This window comes from Mchenga conophoros, linkage group LG13, assembly GCF_057382185.1.
Source record: "Mchenga conophoros isolate Kocher_MC1m ecotype Shallow Benthic linkage group LG13, M_conophoros_male_GT1.1, whole genome shotgun sequence".
Classification (NCBI taxonomy): domain Eukaryota; kingdom Metazoa; phylum Chordata; class Actinopteri; order Cichliformes; family Cichlidae; genus Mchenga; species Mchenga conophoros.
The window spans coordinates 23,364,470-23,378,438 of NC_140538.1; the positions used below are offsets into that span (position 1 = coordinate 23,364,470).

The 13,969-nt window shown below is 41.0% G+C and overlaps 1 protein-coding gene across 2 annotated transcripts in view; it reads right to left on the reverse strand.

Moving 5' to 3' along the window:
* Positions 1 to 13,810, reverse strand: part of LOC146561315 (striatin-like) — a 27,972-nt gene extending 14,162 nt beyond the window's left edge. For both annotated transcript variants that reach the window (XM_085297308.1, XM_085297307.1), the window contains exons 1-2: positions 13,461 to 13,810; positions 102 to 205 (exon numbers count right to left, since the gene is read on the reverse strand). In XM_085297308.1, the coding sequence (XP_085153434.1) occupies positions 102 to 205; positions 13,461 to 13,673 (317 nt within the window). In that variant the 5' untranslated portion in view covers positions 13,674 to 13,810. The remainder of the gene's footprint in view (positions 1 to 101; positions 206 to 13,460) is intronic.
* Positions 13,811 to 13,969: the final 159 nt, after the last annotated feature.

The following is a 13,969-nucleotide window of genomic DNA, read 5'->3' on the forward strand; positions in this document are numbered from 1 at the left end:
TTTTATTATAAAACCTGAAAACACTGCATTTGTTGGAGACTTGCTGAGGTATGTGTGTGCTGTGGGTGGGCTGCAGAAGAAGTGGGTGGTAGGGCACTCACCTCTCTTGCTTCAGCGCATACTCGAGCATTTTGATCCTTCTGACAAGGTCTTTCTTCAAGTTCTCCTGGCCTTTCCTTTCCCCCTGCAGGAAGGCGATTTGGGCCTGAAAACACAAAAATAGGACTGTCAGTAAATAGCTGAGAGAGTCACAGTGGTTGCTTTTATAAATAGAGCTGACGTCTCAGAGATTTTGCCATCTTAGATATTAGTTAACGACGTCAAAGAGATTTTCAGATGTTGCCTCACATCTGAAAAACAACTTCTTTTGTCAAGACTAAAATAGGATGATGTCAAATCAATGTGTGTGGCATGATGGGAAATACAAAGCCTATCTGTACTATTCTATTTTAATCTAACCTCCTCACTCCCCCCACGCGGCAACCGTCCCCCTCCCTCTCCACGCCACTGTCTCTCTTCACTAACAGGCAACAGCTGTTGACGCACTCGGTCTGAGTCAGCGTTACATTACATTGCCGGGTACCACACGCGTGCGGCCATGTGTGCACACATACACACTCGCAATGACAGCGGTGTAGCATACAAACTCACGGTGTAGCATACAGTACATGAGCTGCAGCAAGGGCACTAAAAACACAATCCAGTGTGAAGTGTTTTGCTGTGTAAAGAAATTTTTAAAAGGAAAAAGAATTATCAAGAGAGGTAAAATTACTCTATATGGTTGTATTTTATGAACCTTATTATGCCTTTTCATCCATTAAAGCAAAGCTGGTATGGCTGGTTTTCACCTTTTGAGTCCACCATGCACGTCCTCATGACAAATATTTTCCTGGTGACACCGACATTAGCAGGAATCTCAGAGGACTTTGGCAGGTGTTTATGTGTCCGTCTGTGGGCAAAGTCTTTAAACCACGCAAGATACACGCACAAAACAACACAGAGGTTTATTTAAGAAGAAATTCAAGGTATAATACAATCCAGCCTCAGTCTGATGATTTGATGACCCAAGCCTGATGTGTCTTCATCTGGCATACACAATATTTTTGAAGACAATTAGGTGATTAATTCAGAGAACTCATTGAGACTGCTGCTCAAGTAATTCCATCACAAGATGGTCTCTAGTCTTTTATTATTAGATAGCCCCTCTGTTTTTATGTGGTTTTAACAAACTCAATTATTGTGAGGCTGGAGAATGAAAATCATTTTAAACACAGGAAAAAGGCTGTAAAAAGTCACAGATCCTGTAGAGAATTACAGTATCGCCTCCGAGTTTTAGCCAAATTAGCAGACGTTTCCTTCTGGTTTTGTTCTGTAATAATGCTATGTGTGTCTAGATCAAAGAAAAACGCACATTAGCATACATTTTCACTTGGAAAAAAAAAGGAAAGAAAAAAAAAGTATGCGTTCTTCCCAGCTTAAAGATTCCCGTTTTGGTTAAGTGTGTATTACATCCTTATGCCTTCCACTAAATATAGTCACAGGAGCCAAATAAAAGATAAACCAAACAGACACAGTCCATCGGACATTATGAGGTTACAGCAAGCCGGGCAAATGACTCTTAAAAGCTGCTAAAGTGTGTAAAAGCTGTGCTGTTTACAGAGAGGATGAGAATGCCGCCGTTTCCATTTCACTGCTATAATAAAATTGCTGTAGAATCCATCTCAGTTGCTAAATGATCACAAGAAAAACAAGAAGCACAAGAAGGGATTTAAGTGCCTCTGTGGAGCTAGGAGGAGATGACAAAATTAACTGGAGTAATGTTGAAAATCATTAACACAACCTGAACAGCATCATTAAGGTCGATATGTTGCAAAGAAAGATGGAAAGCAGGAGCACAAGTCTGACTGCTCCTGTGTTTAACTTCAAAAAGAAGACGACAATTCCCTCTAAAAACATCCAAGCTCACATCTTAAGGGGATGGCTATTAACTTGTTTCCCTGCATTTCACTCTACATGCAGAGGATGGTGCGAGTTTGAGTGGGTTGTATCACAGTTTCACATGGATAGCAAGTAGCGCTGCTGCAGCTACTGTTGCCTGCAACAATGAGTCATGACAGCACTTCAATCTGCCTCGAATTATTATGAGCATTTCCTTCATCTCTCCATCACCACAGTCATCTGTAGATGAACTCATCAAAACCAGCCTGCTGTTGTGAAAGTGCAATTACACCTCAGAGTATTTGTCCTCAGTGTGACAGTGCAAACAGCATGGAGTTCAGCTAGGATCAGTCGCGTGATAATAGTGTACACGTGCTTTGCTTCTGAAAGCTGGGTAAGCAGCCACTCTACCTCATACCACTCTAACCATTATATCTACACAGTCTCCAGTTCCTTATTCAGCTTGTTTTATGTGCATTGATCGATAGCTGCATCCATAGTAATGTATTCGGGACTGACAACAACGATATTAACTTTTACTCATCCTTGAGCCACTATGGATGTTGATGGACAAACAAACAAACAAAAACTATTAAACTTTTACTTATTTTTCTCATATTCATATATTGTTATGGTGGATCCAGGTGGATGTGCATCCAGCATAGCCAGTGTAGAGAATGATGAGTGTACACGTTACACCTGGTGCTACTTCAGAGTGTCTTAGGTCAACTGAGAACAGCTGGATTTTTGGCTGGGCTAAAGCTCAAAGACGAGGATGCCCAATCTATAAAGGGCGATGCTGAGGAGAACTGCCAGCTTTAGTAACGTCATGTCACTGAAGTGTTTGTCTTGTGTTGATGTTCAGCTGAATGACTTGTTATTGCAGTTCCAGTTAAGACAAAGGCCAGAATTACTGCTCAGCTAAGCTGCTCTATAACTCAACTAAATCTTCCAAAGCACACATAAGAGAGACAGAAAATGATATACAAATACTTGCAGAATAACATTTTACTTGCTATGTTACCTTCAATATGCCCTGGCAGCAGAAGATTTATATTTCAGTCCACATTTCAGAGCTTAGACACAAGAGCTATAGACACAATTTCACACCGTTATGTGAGCAGGTAAAGGGTGTAAGATTTTCTCAGCAGTGATGCTCTGCTGTAACCTTTGATGCATGTATGGGTTTGTGTTGTCCATTCTTATCATTCCAATCAGATTCATGCTAAGACGTGGACAACAGGAGGAGGCAGGGCTGTAAAGCAACTGATTACCTGGTGGAAAACCAGGTGAGAGGGCAGCAAATTAGAAGAATGTAGTTATAAAGGACGGAGGGGAAAAAGGCTTCTTTCAAAGAGAGTAAGATCTGAGGAGATGCGCAAAGCTTCAGCGTCAATTAAATACAAATTATTTTATGCTCTGAATCATGTAAAGCTACTCTAGTAGAGTCCAAGAATAAAAACATGGAGCTGTCCAAGAACAAAACAGGCTCATAAAAAGGTTCATGATGAAAGTAAAATAATAGAGTGTAGAGGACTAGAGAAAATTACAGTAAAGTCCAAATCATACACATCACAAAAAAGACAGTAAGCCCTTATTTATCAGATGAAACACAGATTTGTCCCTGCGGGTGGACTAATGATCAGGTTTGTAGTAGAGCTGGGCGATAGAACGATAACGATATGTATCGCGATATAACTTTTACTCGATAGAGAAATTAAGCTATCGCGATAGACCTCGCCGCTCTTGTCCTCTTAAAAAAAAAAAAAAAAAAAAAAAGGTCAGCCAATCCAAATTAAGCAGCGCAGAGCCGAACCAATCACAGCCACAGCGTCACGTCGCGTGACTTGTTACGTACAGCACAAGTGCCAAGCCGCAGGTGTGTTTGTTTGGGAAACAGCCAGCGGGTAATGGAGCCAGCGCGTAATGGAGGAAATGAGTGTGCCGACTAGAAAAATCAACCGAGCGTGACCGAAGAGAAAACAGATGATGGTTGCAATGCCGGAGAGATTGTCGGACGGAAGAGCCAAAGAAGTTCCGTAGTGTGAAGGTATTTCGGCTATTTCAAGTCTGACAAAAACAGAGTAGCGTGCACTGTAAATGTGCCAAAAGCAAGTCTGGAAATACAATAAACTGGTGCATGCGTCACACTGTGCGCCACGTTATTGTTTCAGTGAAATGAATTTCTACAATACTGTTACTGTTAATTCTACTCTCTGCAGTGTTTAAATGCTTACATATACACACAGTTACTGTCCCTCCACACATACGACTCTGTTCTGCTTCTATGCCCCAGCTTTGTTTACTTTTTCCCACCGAGGCTTCTAGACTTCTGATTGGCCAACATTTCTGCACGGTTAGGAATCTAGCGCCACCTGCTGCTTTGGCATGTTCATAGCAGCGTTTTCCTTCATTTCTGCCTTTATGTGTGGACGGGATTATTTTTTAAAACGAAAACGGAAAATCTCCGTTTTCAAAAATACCCGTATACGTGTGGACGTAGCCTCAGTCTCTGACTGGAAGCGCTAATTCGTCATTCGGCTTTTGTCAGACTAAAGTAACTGTTAAAACTGTTTGAAAAGCTAAGCTATACAACAAGGAGAGATTGAGAATTTCCTTTTAGTTCTCAGTTTATTTGATATTGACAAAGGTTAGTCAGTTTTGTCTGTTCTTCTGTAAAACAAACTAAGATTTATTTTTAGAATTAATATTTTGTTTCTAAGTGGAATTGACAATTTAGTCTGTTTCGTTTGTTCTATTTTGAAACTTAAATGCTTTAGCGGCTGCCTTTTGTGTAGTTTGCAATATTTGCCTTTATTTATCTGAAAAAGTCTCATGTTCCTTAAGTACATCTACCCTGTTGAACTTATTATGGGAAATAAATATTTAAATAAAAACAAGCTGCTGATTATTTCACATTTTACTTGTGAGCAACGGCACATTTAAATCTTACAAATATAGTTATTTGGCTTATATCGTGATAGATATCGTTATCGCCTGAAATGAAAAAAACATATCGTGATATGAAAAAATCTCATATCGCCCAGCTCTAGTTTGTAGGTATGACAGAAGGAAAAGAGTGGCGTCAATGATGACTTATTAATAAATGGCTTTTGCACAGAAACACAGAAATGATCATGGGATGAGAAAGGACACAAATAAGGAATTAGAAAACTACTGCATCAGGAAAATCATCACAGCTTGGCTGGCTCTTAAAATAAGTTATACTGTTTAGACTGGCTCGAATCCAAGTATCAGTAGCGATCACTGCTTTGGGGCACTGAAACTGGATAACGAGTAAAAGGGTCCACTTACAACTTCATTAAGCTAATTTTGGAGCTATTTTCCATTTAATGGCTCTCATATCGAGTGAATCTGGTCTTTATTTGCTGAAGCAAAAAAGTACATTTCAATTAAAATGTGTCACGACTGCTTCAGTGGAGAAAAACAGCTCAATTGTTTCCACAATGGCAGCATAGGCAAGGCCACACAGTGAAGTCCTATCAGATCCAAAACGATGACAAAGTGTAAGAACAACTCCAAAGGCTGTTATTTCACTCCGGCTCAATTCACTGTCTAATGTTCCACCGCAGATGAAACTGTACATCTGTGCTGCTTGAGATAGCAAGTGGCCATTCACTCCCTTATCCACATGAAGCGCTGGCCCAGGGACCCCTGGAGTCCTGCCGTGCCAGAGATAGAGAAGAGTGCGGCTCTGTGAATCTCTGGCTCGCCATCTCTTCTCCATCAAACATTAACCTTGGGAGGAATGCAATGAGTCAACTCTGGCCATAAAGAGACACAGGAAGCATTTAATTCCCAGCCTCACACTGACTGCATTATTGCGCTGCTGGATAAGGGCTCCTTAGTGTGTCTGAGCAAGAGACATGTAGAATGGGGCATGCATCTAGAGCGCTGGGCTTTTCAGAGACAGGAAAAGGAGGCAGAAGAGATAGGCTAATGCTAGGATAGAGAGGAAAATAAACAACAGCCACTAACCTCTAGATCCTGGTAAGCAGCACTGGTAAGATGGTTGGCTAGCATTAATCTCTTCTGTTTTGAATAACTCTATTCTAAATTTAATTAGTAAAATAAGGAAACATGGACAGGTAGCAGCTTTCACTGCTACTCTACTACTAAATGAAAATATATCTAAGATACAGGTCTACTTTATTCTCTTAGAGTATTTAAAGGAGATACTGATTTTATAATCTTGCGGTATCATTTAGTTTGATGACTGTGGCTGCCATACCATTTACAAGAAAAATCATCTTCATTTGTAACCTTACCACACTTGCATGACTCTGACAAGAGTTAAAAGGTGGATTACTTAACCACACAGTGTTGGCAATGAATGAAAGACAACAGAAGGAAAACAATTCTGTCAAATGTCTTCTTCCGCCTTTCAACTTCATTTTCAGTCAATGAATGTATGATGACTGCCAACCCCATTTCCACAAAATTTAATTAAACAAGACTTTCAAGTCTACGATTTGCGAATGCCAGACATGTTTTCTTCCAGACTAGTTCTGCGTCACAGTCAAAGACGTCCGCAAAACAATGAGTCTATTTAATCAACACAGTGAACAGTGTGAAAAATCCTTCAGCAAGGCTGAGCTCATCACACGAAAAAAGAAATTTGCCGGATATTAATGCATATTTTCGTGAGTAACCACATGCAAAAGAACGGCCACGCAGGCTGGACCTCCAGCCGCAGACTGAGAAGGTGGGGGCAGGGGGGTTGTGTAAATCCCACGTTTACAATTCAAACATCTTTTCTTTCAGGGAACACCGGATTTACTCTCACCATCACCACAAACTAGAGAGCAACGTGATGGCCGCCCCGATAACTAGCCAAGTACATTCCATGCATGCCATAACAAAAGTACCAAAAGGAAGAGAGGAGAAAAAAGAAAGAAAGAAAGGAGCCAAAGAACAGAAGAAGCAGCAGGACAGAGGAGCTGGGGCTAATGTAACGTGGCTACAGCAGATAAACATGAGCTCTTTGCAGCTCATCTGGAAAAGAATGAATCTTTGGTATTTGCACCTACTATTTCGAAACACAAGCCTCTCGTTTACATGGACACTTTGCCAGAAAACTATTCATACTGAAGTGCAAAACAGATATTCTGACTCAAGATGTTGTTGGTTGGATTTGCTCCAACCTGCAATGTTTACCAAATCCTCAGTTCATGTAATATTCTATAGCTACACTAAAAGGATCCAAGTTTAAGACCTTTCTGATACCACGCTGAATTATTTGGTACCCTTTCAACGTAAAGCAAAGTGTAAAGGTCACAGTCATTATTGCAACACATTTTTGCATGGTCTTTGCAAACCCAGCACAAAAAAGTACAGAGAACTCAAAACTCAGTATTGCATTGATACACAAGTAAGGAAATCAACAGCGCCATAGAGACAGCAAACTCACTGATCACTTACCGATTTGCAACATTGGGTGTATTAAAAACAATTGTGGACAGATATATTAGGAACAGTGACCACAGCTTAGATATAAAGTCACCTTTTATAAGTCCCTTTGTTGCAGTTGTACATTAAGGTTGAGTCCAACTGAAGTATTCTTTTTACTATCCTAATGCTAACACCAGTTGCACAACCCTTTAGCCGCCTCCTCCACTCAGCATGCCAAAGGTAACTTAAGTGTTTGCATTATGACAGCTCTTTCCACACCCGCTCACTTCCAGTCAGACAGCAACTTTTAAAAGGCTGCAAACAAACTGCATATATTTCAAATTCAGAGCTCATGTGCATGAGTAGAGACTCAGAAATGCTTTGATGAGCAGCTTAGTGTTAGTCTGTCCAAACTGTGGTGTAGATTTCTGCTTATTTTTCTGGAATATCTCTTGCCTCCCACCTTTTGTACAACACCCAGAAATCAAAAGACAAATAATCAAACTGGCAGAGGCTGCTTCAAGTCAAAAACACATCGTTTTCACTTGAGCTCCATTTTACACTTAAACCATCATCAATCTCATGTGGAGCCGACACCACGGTGCTACCTCGGAGGGTGCAAACACAAGCCTTTTTTGTTGGGCTTCTTAAGGACAAGGGTGCTGCATCCCATGTTTCTGCATTAATATTGCATAAGCCTCGCGTTGCACATGCAGACACGAACACATGCAGGCGAAAAGCTACATTTTCTTTTTCAAACATCAGCATTTTCTCTGACAAACAGGTTGCACGGCTTTAAGGTGTTGTCTTTGTGGAACTGCATGTACTTCAAACTCAGAGATCAGCACAAACAGCAGCTTAACAAGGATGAAGAGTGTGATGATGTTCAAAGTCTGAAACAGGCAATTTTAAGACAGAGTTACTAAAAAGAAAAGAGCCTGTGGGACTGAAAGGTCTGTGTCGTCCCCGTTTTCTATATTACTTTGGTTTAAAGCTAGTTTGACACAGTTTTGACTTAATTTTCAGACGTATGCAGCGTTATCATTTCTTGTATAAACTATAATATGATGCAAAATGTGCTGGTGGATAAAATATGAGTAGAAGTTTTAGAAAAGTTCGACTCTAATTTGTTTTAAAGACAGGGAGAGAAGCATTTCAAATAAAAAAGGCAAAATGACAGACCAGATTACATCGCATTGTCACCACATTACATCAAGACAACAGCAATTTGATCTGGTGAGTACACCAATTTACAACTCTGACAAACTGCTGACCTCAAATTTACAATAACACGAAAGGAAGCAGCTCTCCCGCACACCCACGTAGGCAGATGAAGGCTGTAAGTGTGAATGGAGGAAGGAGAAGGGAATTAACAAGCCGACAAGGCGGTTCTGCAGCACAGAGAAGGGCTCTGGTGTCAGTCCAACGGTGGCAGCGGAGCAAAGCTCAGAGGGCCGGGCTTTAGTTAATAAACACAGATCCAGTCGGGCTCTTTCACAGGAAAAACACAATCCCCTTTAAACTACTCATTACATTACAAGGGAATATTTCATACGAGGTGTCGATAGCTGCCTTCTCAGTCTGTGAGATCTTAAAAATGTGCACAGTGTTTCTTTGGGAGCCCAAGTTTCCTCTGCCAGTTTCAGAAGGCAAGGATATTGAGAAACCGGTACTTATACTACCATATTCTTGGATGGAAGCACGTACTTTTTGTACTTTCCCACTCAGAGGCGCACACTGAGAGGGCAAAAATAGCTTCAGCTTGGGGGTGGACATAGTATCGACTCAGGAATGACGGTGACTCCCATTTCTGAATTTTTGAATGCCACGGCATGCTTGTGTAGATGTTTGTGCACAGTTCGGTCCTTCTTTTTGCTGCACCATTGAGTTAAATATGCTTCAGGTTTTGCCATTAGTAAAAGTAAACACAACATCACGGCAATAAGTCATCTACCGGAGGCAGGGTAATTCTAGGCTGCTGCCGTCCACACGGAGTGAAGTAATCAAATAGCACGAGACTTCTTATCATGGTAATCTTATTCATGGTAAAAGCTTTTGGTGCAGAAATACAAGAGATGCTTCTATACTGTGAAGACAGCCCACGTTTCAGTGTGCACCCACATGAAGCCATCCAACACCCTGTGTCACCTTCAACCTTCTCCTGGTGTCAAATTATGGCTGCTGACAAATACTTTTGGCAAGGAGATACTCCACGGAGCAGGGATTTCCCCATAACTGGACAGCTAAGGGAGCACAGTGGATGGCCTGTACAGGAAGTCATTTTGATTCAAATTCAATCATCATAACTGAAATAGATCAGCAGTAATCAGCACAGCAGGGTGATGCGAGCTAAATCAATATAGCAATATGAACACGATTTTTTTTCCCCCTTTCTAAATGACAGATCGCTCTTACAATATGAAAATTGTATGTAAAGATCCTGGTAAATAACCAAAGGTCAGTTCGGTTTACTGGCCCCTTCTCTATCATTCAAATTAAAAACCAGCTAAACTAAACAGGCAAAGCCCTCCTCTAGTTTCAGTGCCAACATAAAGCTACTCTGACCGATCCGATGGCAATTTGAGTGACTGTTCAAGCGTTCAACTGGAAAGTAATTATCAGACCACTGACTAATTAAAAAACAGAAAAATCAATCAACTCTTTTCCATGGTATATAATATCAATAAACTCTTTACACTGATAGACACAATCCATGGCTCCTATTCATGCTGGATACTGTAAAGCTGTCTTCTGGTTAATTCTATCCAGGTTTTTATAACCTATTATAACTCGGACACCAACCCTTGCAGGGACTGGATTAACAGGAAAAATAGGAAAACCGGGGGGAGCCGCTACAGCTCACCTGGTCGAGCAGGTGGCCCAGTCCTTGTTGCAGCTTCCTAGCCCGTTTTCTGACCATAATTCCTCCTCACTTTCCTGTCTACTCTACATCTATATGTGTATCAGATTACTAGATAATAACCAAATTCAAGTTTTAGGCTATCGGAAGTTACATTTTATCTTAACATGTTTCTGCAGTTGACAATAAGCATTCTGTGGTATGGAGAGAACTCAGAAAACTTTGATAGATGCATTATGCTCACAACTGCCTTAGCAAAACATTTCCTAGTGTACGCAACATTAGATTTCACTGCTAAAATAACCCTTTGACATTGTGGAAAATTATATTTTTAGCTAGCTAGCTGCATTTTGTTACCATTTCAGTCCTCGTTTGCATATTGTGGTGTCGCCCGTTTCCACTCCAGTGGCTACAGTTTTCTGCACAGGACGCTTGAGCTCCATCACTATACATTTGAAGAAATTACACTGAAAAAGTGATTTCCAGTCATTTAGGCAGGTTCATTGGTTGTTAGCTGCATCTTCAGCAATTAAAAAAAATGCATGTATTTGCTGTATTTCTATTATAAACTCTAAATTGAGTATCTTTGGGAATTTTTACAGCTGCTCTGATAATAGGAAAGGTGGACAATGTAACAATCACCAGTTTTTGTACATAATTTAAAAAGATTTATTAAGTTGAAATGAAATAATGATTATTCGGAGTTATTGTCATCGACTGTTATTGCCAAGATAACATACTAAAGAATAACTAGAGCTGTAACATATGACCACCAGCTCAACAAATCACCTCGACTGAGTCAGTCCACTTCTTACCAATGATTACTTTGCTGTAGTCAAACCATGAACGTATGATGTACAACAGCAGGAAAGGTTGGGTAGAGGAGAACAGTTTCTGTGCAGCTCCAGTAAAGAGGAGTGGCTCTGAGCATGACCTAACAGGCTGGCTGGACAACATTCCTACAGTACAAGCCCTGGGTTTGCCTTCCTCCCAAACAGTGACATAAAACACAGCTCCAACTGTCTGCCATTCATTGACTACACCACCAGTAATAAAAAAAAGGAACAAGGAATCCTGAGAGGTGATGAAACCGCTACAAGTACAACCTTGTCAAAACTTGTAAAGATCTCATATAAGATTTGAGTCTACAGCTAAAAGAAAGACATTGTGCAGACAAGATGATGAACACTATGAGAGGTATGTTGCAGTCGGATAAGGTGGAGAAGAAACGAATGCACTGTTGATGCTGTGTGGTATCTTCCATCAAGGCTCTAGGTCCACAACAGCCTTTCATTATTCATGCATGTCTATTTATGCTCATTTAAATGACTTGCTATCCTTTCTTCCTCACTGTGCCTCTTTTCCTGAAAGTTAACCCATCAAGCCCCTCTACTGGAAAAAGTTATGTATATCTGTGGAATAAGTAGGTGTTCCTCAAGGGCACAGCAAGGTTACTCTCCATGTGGAAGATTTGTAATATGTTAGTCATCGTTTATAATCCAATATAGTGAAATATTACCACTGAAAGACATTAAGGTTAACAGCAATGTTCACAATAGACAAACTAGAGGATTTATTTTAACCAGATACATCCTGTGCCACAAGGATCAGAGCACAAATATGACAAATCCAAAAGTTGCCAATTGTCTGGTGTAGAAAGAATGATTTTCAAAGGATTAACCAGCCTGGGGTTACGTATGACAAAAACAAGAACTCAAACTGAGCGCGCACTTTTTGCCGCCACAAATAAACCACCTAAAGAGCCGTACAGCAGCCTCTCTGTGCTTCACCGCAGTTGTTGCAGCTCCTTCGCTGATAAGCTTGCTTCATGACAGCACACAGGAAGCTCAATACCTCAGCCAGACTCAAAGTGCCGCATGACGCTGATGACTCAAAACCCTACTACACTGATGAGGGTACGTCACCAGTTTAGAAACAATGCCGTGTCTCCCTCTCCTCCCTTTGTTAGCTGAGGTCAGTAAATCCATGGAGCTTCCTGCTGCAAAAATCACAGAAAGTTCCGTTTGGGATCCAGCAGCTGCCGCCCCACAGCCAGGTCAAAATATTGGAAAGAAAAACATCTTTTAAACATTAGGTACAGTGACAAGAGCACATCTACAATAAGCTGCCCTCTCAACTCCTAGTTAAAAAAAAATAGTCTGGTGGAAAGAGCCTAAAATCATTTTAAACAGACCAAAAAAAAAAAAGAAAAATCCAATAAGGCTTCGTGTATTATAACCATTACTCCTGGAAGCCAGTATAGTCAGCATGGGTTAATTATTCACCTGCATACATAGTGAGAAAATTCAAATTCTAGTCTTACTGAGAATCTCAAGAAGATGAACTTTGTCAGACATCAATTTCTCGTTTAAGCAAACTCACCACTAAAGATCCCAGCTTGCATCAGGTTTGCAGATTAACAAAATTATAGTTCATGGGACGAAAAACCTGCTTTGTTCCTAAAATAAAATAGAACAAAGCAAGAAAGTAAAATAAACCGCGAATAATTTATTCTGATGCCAATCGTGGAGATATCCCCACACATATATTTTTTTTAATTTAACCTTTATTTTTACAGGTAGCCCTATTGAGACTCAGTGACTCATTTACAAGAGAGACCTGTTCGATCTGTAAGAGAAACGCCGTGCAGTGTTTTAAATTCAGGCATCAGGAGTGGCTTTACATGGCAGCTAGCTTGCGATAAGATTCATAAACAAGACATAGTTACTGCACTCTCTTGTGTAGTGTGTGCCGTCTGTCAGCACTGGCAGCTCCCGAAAGATCAGAGCATAAAAGAAACCTGCTATTATCTCTCCACATCATTTTTTTAATGGGACTGGGAATAAAGCACGATTCAAACAAACACAGGGTGATAGTAGATTTAGCTCGAAATAGCAAGTAGCCATAGTTTACGTTACACATGAACTATTTTGTCATTAAATCTAGCAATCACCTTGGTTTTAAACTGATATATTATCATGTTGAAAAACGCCTAAAGCGAGTTTATCAAACTATAAAAGTAGAGGGTAAGTTTCGTGGTTTTCGCCACAGTAAATAGGTCGCAAACAGTCGTCGTGCAGCTGGCTGAGAGGGGCGCTGCAGCTCGTTTAGCCTCTGAACTACAGCTAGCAAGCTAACCATTAGCCCGAACAATCAAACACACAAACTCAACGCGAGTTACTAGAAAAGGCCAGCCCTGGTAATGCCGCTAATATGTTGTCGTGTACAGAAAAAAATGCAGCTTTTTTACCTGTAATTCGGCTCGTTCCACCTCCCATTGTGCCCTTTCTACTTCGAAACGGGCCCATTCGTGCTGCAGGAAGTGCAAGATCCCCGGGATACTGTACTGCGCCCTAGCCGCCTCCCCAGCGTCGCCATCGGGCAGAGGTCCTTTTCCACCGCCGGGTAAAATGGAGTTGTTATTATTGTTGAAGAACACGCCGGGCCCCGCCTGTTCATCCATGGCCGGGCTCGGTGGAAAGCTTGGTCCGTTGTCTCGCTGACTCGATGTGCTATATATCAGCGGAAGGGTAAAAACCTATTGACGGCGTTCCGTCTCCTCGGCTTGGGGGAATGAACTCACTTTCTGACAGCTAGCTGTCATCCAATGACGTCACCACAAACTCCACGCCTACAGCGAGTTGGCTGGTGGTGCTCGTTTTGCTCACCCGAATTGCCCGGACGTCCAGACCCAGTAGCAGAAATCATGCATTCCTATTTTATTAATCCAATTACATTTAAGTATAGTGAAAACTTCCA